The following is a 10,986-nucleotide window of genomic DNA, read 5'->3' on the forward strand; positions in this document are numbered from 1 at the left end:
TTCTAAAATGTAGGCATGTAGTTTAAACTCCTTTCCTGGAGCCACACCACTAGAAGAGGGAGGGGGGAACAACTTCCCTTCTGCAGAACTCTCCCATTCCTTGCATCAACTACGAAATTACCTCCGACTACAACAATCATTTGTCCACAGCTCCAAATCAGCTGAAACGAATCCCACCTCTCCGTCGCCAGACGGGAAATGGCAATTGCAGGCGCAGGATGAAGTTAGCCTCCCACTCATTACATTTGAGAACTGCAAGAAGTCTACCTTACAGCTGCTACAAAAGGAGATCCGTGACAGAAAAACACAAGTGCTACCGAGGGCATTGTCAAACAGCCACTGCTGTCAGCACCCAGGAGGATTCTCTTAGTTTAGTGCAACAGGAAAACTTCACGCTGTTTCACACATGGGATCGGATAAAAGCAGAGACGGGGGAAGCCTCAGGCCCACAGCTAGTTGTTAAAGTTTGCCAGAAGCCTTTGAAACATGAACAGAAGCAAAAGGCGCTTTCAAAGAGAACCACTCCCCTCCAAACACTACCAAAATGTTTGGCAGAAATACGCATTCTTAGCGTACCACCACTTCAAGCAACTGCCAGGGGCATCGACAGCAGCACCACCCTCCTTTAAGACTAGAAAGCATCACAGATAGTAAGGTTAAGATACAACGACAATGCTTCCTCCCCCGTAATTACAGATGCCGGCCAACTTGCTTGCATTGCCACGCAGACATTTACGCGTGCTTTCTCTCGTTCCCTTTTGGGTCAGTCCCATTAATTCCATACTTACGCATTAATAATTGGTATTGCATATTTTCCAGTGTTTGTCAGCATAGCGCCCTTTGTATTGGGATCTTTCACCTCCATCATGAAACTCCTTGGAATCCCTGTGCTCTTCTTCATTCTGGGAACAGGCTCAAAATCTTTGTCCTGTTAAGCAAAGAAATGCAGGCATGGCTCACCTCAAGACCCACACTTAAAAGGACATTTCAATGATTCTTTGAAGCACCAAAAGCCTTTCATCCTCTCCTTTTACCTCGCCTAAGGCTTGCTCGACTGAAAGACTTCTTTTCCTCACTGGATAGAGCCAGGATGCTCCAAAGGCTTGAGCAGGGTTTTGAACTCAGTCGACATGCTTTGGCTTAACTGCCGGTTCCTTAAGGGTGCAACATCCCTTGGCTCACCACCCACCCCGACAAGAGACACAAACCCGCTCCTCCTCCAAAGCGCAATTCACAGTGAGAGCTTCATTCAGGGCTCTCACTCAGTCACTGGAGAAACCGCTATTCACCACCTGTACTTGAAGGCTGAATTCATACCTCAGGCACATACGTGCAGTCCCTAAGGTTAAATGGCATGAATACTCAACCAGAGACTTGTGTAATTAAACCATGCAAATATTCAAGAGAGGGGTCAACAGAAACGTCTTCTTTTCCTATGAAATAGTACAAACTGTGAACTGTCATTAGAAAGAGTTAAAACCAGGAAAATTTCCAGTAATATTGAAATAGGTAAAAATATGCAGGAAAGTTCACAGAGAAAGATCGATGGACATATTTAATGTCTATGACCTAGAAAAAAGAACATTTCACAGTTACAATTCCAGCCTGCCCTGGAATTTTGAAGGGCTTTGCAACATTGCCATATAACCTCTGTATTTCACCCCAAGAGAAACAATTCTTCAGATGAGTAGTCATTTATTTGTTACCTAACGGCCAAGGTAAAAAAATTAAAAACTAAGTAACGCCACAAGTCCCCCACAATCTTACCCCATTTGTTGGGCAGTTCTTTATATAGTGGCCAGGTTTTCCGCAACGAAAGCAAGTATATGACGGTGGAGGTGGACCCAAGGGTTTCTTCATGTAACTAAAAGGTTTTGGGGGAAAAAAAGAAAACAGTATGCATGTGTCTCTCGTGTTAAAACAAACATCTCTACAATTTTTCCATAATCTTCAAAGAACAGATTTGACATTATCAACACTTACTTGATCGGATCATATTCACGGCAAGACTGTATCATCATAGCTTTTATTTTGTCTTCTTCGGAAGCATTGGCTTCAGCCAGATTGGCAGTCTGTTTAACAGGTAAGTAGTTGACACACCCATTAGAAACACATTGAAGCCCCCACAGCCAAAGACAACACCACTCACCCGATCCTGTAAAGAGCAGCACAACGCTAGCCGAGGTTGCAGGAAAACCCCTGCTTCTACAAAACAGAGTTGGGCTGAAGATGTTCTGGGCAGTCCTTGCGCCATCACAGGCTGTTTACGTGCCTGGCACCCTGCTTGAAAAGAGCATTCTGGGGCACTCAAAACCTTAGGCTCTCTTTGGACCTTCCACAAAGACTTGGGTAACCAATCCCATTTGCTTCCAAGTGGACTGAAGCTATGTCTAGAAAGAAGTGCACTCTCCACTCTTTTTCAACTGATTTTTAAGCTCCAGACCAGTTGAAAGAGAAGACGGCCACTGGACATTGGAGGGACAAAGAGGTGTGCAAGTAGCATTATGGACATTGGGCAGCATGACAAGGACACGCAACTCAGGAGTCGGGGAACTTGGTTTTGCTTGCTGACATTCAGCTGCAGACACAGAAGCATGAAAAGGAATCAAGCTTTTTAGGATCCCTCAGCAAGACAAAAGATTCTCTTCACTAGAAATTTGACCATCACGTGCTGTAGGCACTCCAAACTGCGTGTTCCCCCGCTACTCACTTCTTCATATTGTGTGATTTAACTCCAGTAAGCACAGCCTGCAGTTTTTTCCAGTTGACTGTGTCCTTTTAACACACGAATTGTCACATAGACCTTATCCAGAACTAGATCTTCACATTATTGAAGCCAGCTGATTTTTTTTTAAGTAGTATTTGTTCAAATGTTTTTATTACACACTGGTCCAGATACCAGCAGGGTCTAAGGGAGTGACTCTCAATGATTTGGACCTTCAAGCACCTATCATTCAGATCAACCACTCATGTTTTTCTTCTTATATGCATTCATTCACAAAAGCAACCAACGAGTTTCAACGTTTTATTAAATGGTTGTTTCATAGGGACAGTTTTTCCTCAACAGTAACATAATCCAGATCGACATCTATGAAAGCGTGTCCATTAACATTTACAGAAAGCTTTACAGATACTTGACTAATTTGTTTGAACCCAAATGGTTTACAAAACACATCCAAAACCCACAAAACATTACTAGGAAGAGACCAAAACTCAAATACGGCATTTCATACGTAGTAATAATCAAACAGAAACCTTTGAACAACACATTGCCTCCATGCTAAGCCACTCTGCACTAAAGAGGTTAGAGTAAGTAACCGTTTTGAGCTGCTTTATTGTTATGTTCCTGCATTTTTTGGAAATGCTTAAATTTTCTCGAAATTTTAAATGAGTACGCCACTTGGACAGTTTTTCACATTTTAGAGTAAAACTTCACATGAGTTTACGGAACCACGGACACGTTTAGGGACAGCACTAATGGAGACCAATTTCTTTTGGTGGCTACCTTCCAAACTAATTTCTTTTTTTTTTTTTTTTCTTCCCAAGGGTCCACAATTTAATTTCTGCAGTGAGAGAGGGAAGAAGTTACCAGTGGGAAGAGATTTCTCTTTCTTGGAAATGAACTCCAGCCTTTATTTTCAGAAGAAAGAACTAGCTCCTCTGCATTAGGCCCTGCCTCCTCCAATCTTTGTCACTTGAAAGACTAGGAATTTAATTGGCTAGCACTATGCCTTTTCCCAAAGTGCCATCACTAGTGCTTTCCCAGACAAAGTTACACACTGTTGAGCAAAAAATGCCAGCAGTTCCATAGCAAAACAGGCATTACAACAGTTTCAGCAGGTCACATCTGCTAATATGCCACACATACCCATTGGTATATTCCTAGAAACAATTCGGTACATTTACACAAGTTACACAGTCTGCGTTCAAACCAATCAGATTGTGTTGTCCACTGTCTGTATACTACAATTTATGAAATTGTGCAGCATTCAAAGAATGGATCTACAGTGACTAGAAGTTCAAAAACAGCCAGGCAATTGTCCACGTTCCAGAAACGCTTCTGTTGTGGCTGTTGCAAACCCCCCTGAAATGTCCGTAACTTACAGCCAATTAAATTCTTCTGTAAAAATTGTGGTAGCTTCCAACGCAAAATTAACGAAACGTATGAAAAATGGTAAAGAGCTTCTGAAGGGTTTCTTCTTTGTGCCTTGAAGATGAGTAATACTGCAACATTACGCTGAGGCTGATAAGGTACTCCCCTTCTATCTTCCCAACTGGGAGCTACTCTTTACAGGATGGTATCAAAAGATACACACTTTGCAAAGTCAAAATTAATACTTTAAATTATTAAATATGAAATTACAGTTTTCTTCACATTACAACAGTTACCCAGCTATAGATCACAGTAGAACATTTAAAAATACAAAGCAAAGACTTTTTTTTGTGAAGTATTGGACAAGAATATCTATATCTACCTTAATAAGCTGGGCCAGAGAAAGAGATGCAGAAGAGTCATCAATCTGTTCACAAAAAAGTAAACACATATTCAAGTTCTACAATCAAAACATAGCCATAGTTAACCTCTACTGTAGTCTGAAAGTCTGCGCTATATCCTCCGAGGGTCACTGAAAGGGGCATTTCCAACCTAGTGTAATTTGGATTCGTTCAAAACAAAGTCCAAAGCTATGACAGCTCAAGAGTGCCTATGTGGTTCATGAGAAGAAACTAAAAGAAGCAAACCCGCCTGAGACCAACTTAGTGCTCCACAATATCTCAGAGAGGGACCCTTGGCAAATGCTCACAACTGCTTACAAGTCGAAGGGGTAAGGAAGCTGTCCGTTTCCAGCTAAAGAGGATTTTTAAAAAATACTGCAGTTTATTTGAGAAGGAAGCATCATTACAGGAAACTTATTTTCCGTGTAGTTTGCAAATTAATCAGTACATGTCTCATCATGGATAAATGCACCCAGTAGAGTTGCCTGTCAAAAGAAAGCACAGGCACATCAGCCCTGAAACATGAACTCTGCCCCTCCGGTCACTAAGTTTCAAAATGCCAAACTCACCATACCCCACGAGACCCAAAGAAAAACACCAATCCAAAACATCACCCATAAAAGTAACCCACCACTTCGTCTACAAAGAAATAAACTGCTCCCATTCTTGAAATACAGGTCTTTACCATGACAGAGGAGCCTATCAAAACTGAGAAAACTCATTTCTTGTATTTTATTAGACCACAGGCCATACGATCCAAATTAGTTTGGCAAGTGTGAGAATCGATATTATTCTCCTTGCTATCAGACCAAACCCAATTTTGGATGATGATGAAAACATGGATTCAGAGCACAGTCCTGTCATTTTTTTCTCCATTGCAACCACACTCCTCCCTCCCAGCTGCCTACTGGAACAGCTTGCAGGAATGAAGTCCTCAGGCCACTAGTTAGTAATGGACTGCAGTGTTTCATCAGAACTAAGACTGAAGGGCAGCTTGTCCACAAGTAAAAAGGGTAACTCTTATCTTGTTCCTTTTCCACTCTCTTGAATTATATTATGCCACAAGCAGCAGTTAAGCTTACACTAGTAAAACATGATCAGAAAGACACTCGAGTCACTGCTTATTATGCCTTAAGTTGTTCAAAAACGTAGACTGAAATTGCACAAGGTAAACTGAACAGCTCTCCTCAAGAGGTCACGAAATGGATCAGAAGAGAGATGCAAACCCTTCCTTGGAAAAAGCTCTTGTCCTTTATGACCTAATGCAGTGGAAGAATTCAAGGGAGCAGTTTTAGCAGACTCGGGGGGGGGGAAAATCTACATGCAGAAGATGATTCCTCGCTCCAGTTAATCATGCCTTCTCTATATGGTTAGGAAAGCACACACAACATATTATTAAGGTCTTGAAAATGTGCCTTTGGAGAGGAACAGCCAGATCTGGAAAAAGAGACCTTCCTTCCGTTGCAAGTCGTACCAGAAGATTCAACTTTCCTTCTTTTCAGAACATTTTGTACCTAGTTCTGTTCAAAAGGAAGTCTGGCAAAATCAAGATCTAGACTGTCAAGATCTTCCTTCTGTTAAAAAGGAAGCGGCAAATCAAGATCTAGACCACTACCAGTCAAGTATTTCCTTGTCTTACTTAGATCTCTGGTCACCCAGATCCAACAAGGTACTGCAGGCAGAAGTTAAGAAAAATGACAGGGATTTTACCCACAAATGCTCCAGGCTCTAACCTTGTGCCAAAATTTGTAGGCTGGGTTTTAGATATTTTCATTTGCAGACAAACTTATTAAACTAAACTGCTTCATCAGATCAAGTGGAAAGAGCAAATGCAGAACTTTAGAAGACCACTTTGTGTAGCAATGATATTTAAATTCATGGCAATCTATTAAAGACAGTTATGTACTCAGAGGGGCCCAAACGATATCACCTCAATTACACAGCTTGAGGAACAAATACCCAACTATTTAAGGACATGAAAAGGAACCATTTAGCTGCACAGAACTGTCTGCAAAACGTATGGGATAGGTTGGTTTTGGTATTTGTTGGAACCCCCAAGTCAAAAGTAAGAAACAGTACCAAGTCGAACAATAATGGTTTCTCAGTGGGTTTTGATAACCTTTTCAAAAACCATTAAGCAAAATAAGTATTTAAAACCAAAAGCTGAGGGATACAGAGTGAAAACGACAAAAAATACACTCCAAATAATTTTTATTGCAAGAAACAAAAAGCACACACCAACCTATACAAACATACGTATGACTAGCTATAGACAGACAGATGGAGAACATGGCACCATGTTCAGTTGTGCAAACCTTGAACCTACATGATCTAAAAACGATCATACGTTATCTGTACAACACAAAGTCATACAGGAAATATTCTAGCCTATTCCATATGAAATGCAAGGCATTACTAGGCACAAATACCAATATTCACATTAGAACTGTGCAAATGATAGCATTACTCAGTTCTTCCTAGGCTGAATCAAAGACATTGTATTTACAACATAGACTACGTTTTACTGGAAATTATACTAAGGTACTGTTTGGAAAATTCATACAAGGCTACATTGTTTAGAGGTAAGGGCAGTGTGTAGAAAACAGTGTGAGGTTGTGGTTTTACATACGGCTTTTGATGTTCCACTCACTGGCTCAGTTCGACTTCTAGAAGAAGAAATAAAGGTGATCAGAACTTAAAATAAAGCACTGGTACCCAACAGAAAGCAGTGAAAACAGATTGTAAAACCTGAGCATCAAAACATTATGTTCTGATAGTCTAGTGAATGTGCAAATTTATTCGTATACCTAAACTGTTCTCTCTCGGTACATTCAGTGCAACTAAAAAAAACCCCCAAATCCCATTTCTGCTTTGTCACCAATTACCCTAAGACTTTCAGATATCTACCATGCTTAGCCATGAAAGTGCCAAAATACCAAATGCGTTACATATGCTATATTGACTCAAAATAGTAGCAGAAATGTCACCTGAAAGCAGTTCCTAGGATTTTGTGTGATTGAGGATGCCCCGTGACAAAAAAAAAAGGTCTTAATTGCCAGAACTTGCTTTAAGATAATCTTAAAAATGCTACAATATTTTAGGAAATATCTATTACATTTGAAACTTGCAATTTGCACTACCTCTGATAGAGACTAAATACATGCTTTTTACCATACACTGAAAAAAAACAAGCTTAACATAGCATTCTGCTTCAAAATAGCATTACCAGAACTCACCTCTCAAGCACTCCACCCATTTGGCATTAATCCTAATTTGTATAATGTCTTAAATATGCGTACAGAATTACTCTTTAAGACAATGCCTATTAATTTTTTGTTTTTTAAAAACCACAAGCTAATAACATCTCCTAATTGTGGTGGAGAGGCATCGCTTTCAGAAGGCTGGAAAACATGACCATTCACACAATGCTAACGTAGCTGATATAGAACTGGACTGTATGAATACATAAATGACAGCAGGAATCCTGTAGTCAGGATTGCATTTGAATTTCTGTAATTTTAACCAAGGCACCTGATTCTCTGTCCTCTGTAAATCTTAGGAATACAGAATTAAAACCTGGAGCACAGCTATCAGCTGCGAGTAAAAACAGACTTCGAAAGATAACTAGCACCATTTGGTAACGTGCTAAACTGCTTACTGAGCTTCAGGTTGGGAAAGGATTAACCATTCCTTCATCGTCCTCGCACAAAAGGCAATACGCTTTAGGATATTGTTCTTTTTCTCTTGCCTGAAATGGACATTGTCTTTAGGAAACTCACAGGAATCACTTATGAATGGAACTTCTGGTTTGCATGGTTCGCCAGCTGGCAACCCTTGGTCTTCCTCTATAGCTAGTGTGCAAAAACCCAGATGTGGGGCATAAGAATACCTGCCAGATCCCGCCCCCTCTCCTCCAAAAGCAAGAAATAGTCAAACACTGAGACTCAGACTCTTCTGAGATGGGAACAAATTAGAAGTTTACACTACAATGCCTATCTGTCTTTCCTAGAAAAGCAAACACATAGAAGAAGGAACCTCTCCACGCAGAGGGAACAGGATCTACAGCTTGGCTCTCAGAAAAATCAACCCCAAGAACAAACCCAAGAGGATCATCTTCAAAGTTACCATTGTTGCAGTTTGAGCCCCATGTCCCAGCAGGCCTAAAAATGTAAGTCTGCTTTGGGACAGACACATTAAAATCTACCCCATGACAACACAAATGAACAGCAGCTTTCACAAGAAAGATACAACCGGAATGCCTCTGTAAGCTAATAGCCAGAAAAAAAGCTAACACACTGAAACCCCTCACAAGGAATACAATGCTTTATGGATACTTACCTAACATATGTTTTGCTGGTAGCTTTAACTCCTCCAGCAGGGAGTCTTCGAACAATTACTGATGAGTTCTTCGGAATCAGGCGTTATCATCTGTGTATTCTGAAAACAACACAAATACAGAAAAAAACATGAGTCGATTTGTAAGAACGTATAGTCATATGGAATTACACAGCACTTCAGAGAATCCCTTTACAGATAGAAAAGCAAAATTTTATAGGTAACATTGCGCTTGTATCGTCTCAACACACTAACAGTACCTTTCAAGAAATCTTCAGGTTTGATAATCAAACACAAGCAGCACAACCTTTTTCTTTTTTTTTTCAATAGTGGGAATGCCAACAGCAAAACGGTCTCAAAGGTCACTAAAGGAGAGTCTGCTAAGGCATGAGGTTCTTTCCTGATCTAGCTTAAGTTGCTTTTGCTTCTGTTAGGCTACAAAACCAATCCATCTCTGGAGAAAAACAAACCACAGCAAAGTCTCACCTGCCTAAACCAGATTCTAAAGTCTGACTCGCTTGCCCTGCAACAAAACAGGCACTTAGCTAAAGCATGACAACTCTGCGCCATTGCTTTCAGAGCTGTTCACTAACAACGATTCCCCTATGCTGCTGGTGCTCAAGACTGACAGAACACACAAGAGAGCCTGCCATCTCTGTCTATTCCTTGGAGCTTAGTCCATCAGCAACCACACTTCTCAGCTGCGCAGGGCTTTACATTTAAATGGAAACAAAACTGGCAGTGCTAGAATTTGGATCGCAGGCGTTTGGGGGTTTTTTGAGCTTGCTTTCACAAGTAGGGCAGAACTGGCTCCAACTGAAGGGGTACTTCCCCTCCTAAGCTAATCCTCTCGTTTGAATTAACCAAAGGGACAGGAATTCGTTCGATTCACTTTTTGCAGAGCAGAGAGACGCAAACAAAATTACTTACGAAGACAGCCTTGAAAAGCCTTTCGAAAGCAGCGGGTGCCTGAAGCTATTCATGCTTTGCCTTGGCTTACACCATGTTAGTCTTTTGAAGAGGAGGAAAGCCTTCTGACCTTTTACATAAGGCCCAAACAAAAAAAACCAACTATCTGACACACTTTGACTGAGTCAGCTCCAAATGCAAACATCTCTCCATAAGAATGGTTTTTCTATTGTTCTTACACAAGCTGGATATGACTAAATATTTTTAAGTACTAGCAGCAGCCATTCCCGGTAATCTGCCTACAGTTTTAAAAGCTAAAAGCCCTTACCTTTGCAGACCGATGGTCTGAAAACCAAAGATGCTGTCTATCTAGTCAAGCTCTCTCAGGGCAGTTTTGCTCAGTGGTCACACACAAAACAGGAATAGTTCACCATTAGTGCTCCAGTTCTCAGTATATTCCTCCTACAGGCAGGAACCTCTCTTAGACCAAAACACACCTTCCAGAAGACATGATTTCAACAATGAAAGGAAAATGTTACTTCTCTTTCCAAATGACAGAAGGCTGCTTTGAAAACTGAGAAATCATTTAGCTGAAACGAACTCCTGATCTTCCCCCCTAGGGAACCGAACAGCAAGCTTCCTCTGGACTTCAGAGTAGTTTCCAATTGTAGGAGAAAGGACTACTAATGAGGAAAACAGAAGCTTTTAGAGAAGTCATCTCCTGAAACCAACCCCTAGAGCTCTTCTCCAAAGGAAAACCTAACCCTTACACAGCCACCTGTCAAGAAAGGCCTGGATGGAGAAGGAGCTCAAACAGTACTGAGGCCCAGACAAACCACTGGGAGATCATGCCAGCTCCAGTTCTAGAAGCCCAAAGCAGCTGTTTCTACCTGCTGAACGGAGTCATACAGAGTATTCTTTCTGGTCCACATCACAAACCACTGGCTTAAGATTTCCGAGATACAGGATAAGCAACAGTGGCTCCACAAAAAGGCAGGCGTTTGCTACGCCTGTGCCGAACTGAGGATTGTGGTAGTTCCGCAGAAGGTTACGAGTGGCAGCACCTCTCCTAGACAGAGACTGTACCTATGAGGACAGCAACCAATGCATTTCTTCACAAATTATGCAAGCCTGCAGGGGTCAATTGGAACATGCACAACAGGTGTCTGATGCAAAAAGAGGAATAAGTCCTCTTTTAGTATTTTGTGACAATTCATTGACCATTAGAAGAGAAGCATTGACATCTGC

General features: G+C 41.2%; 1 protein-coding gene across 1 annotated transcript in view; it reads right to left on the reverse strand.

Moving 5' to 3' along the window:
- Positions 1-8,908, reverse strand: part of LOC127028515 (E3 ubiquitin-protein ligase RBBP6-like) — a 15,655-nt gene extending 6,747 nt beyond the window's left edge. The window contains exons 1-6 of the mRNA XM_050914272.1: positions 8,833-8,908; positions 7,124-7,160; positions 4,476-4,520; positions 1,984-2,072; positions 1,768-1,864; positions 789-928 (exon numbers count right to left, since the gene is read on the reverse strand). Of these exons, the coding sequence (XP_050770229.1) occupies positions 789-928; positions 1,768-1,864; positions 1,984-2,021 (275 nt within the window). The 5' untranslated portion in view covers positions 2,022-2,072; positions 4,476-4,520; positions 7,124-7,160; positions 8,833-8,908. The remainder of the gene's footprint in view (positions 1-788; positions 929-1,767; positions 1,865-1,983; positions 2,073-4,475; positions 4,521-7,123; positions 7,161-8,832) is intronic.
- Positions 8,909-10,986: the final 2,078 nt, after the last annotated feature.

This window comes from Gymnogyps californianus, unplaced genomic scaffold (assembly GCF_018139145.2).
Source record: "Gymnogyps californianus isolate 813 unplaced genomic scaffold, ASM1813914v2 HiC_scaffold_34, whole genome shotgun sequence".
Taxonomy (NCBI): Eukaryota; Metazoa; Chordata; class Aves; order Accipitriformes; family Cathartidae; genus Gymnogyps; species Gymnogyps californianus.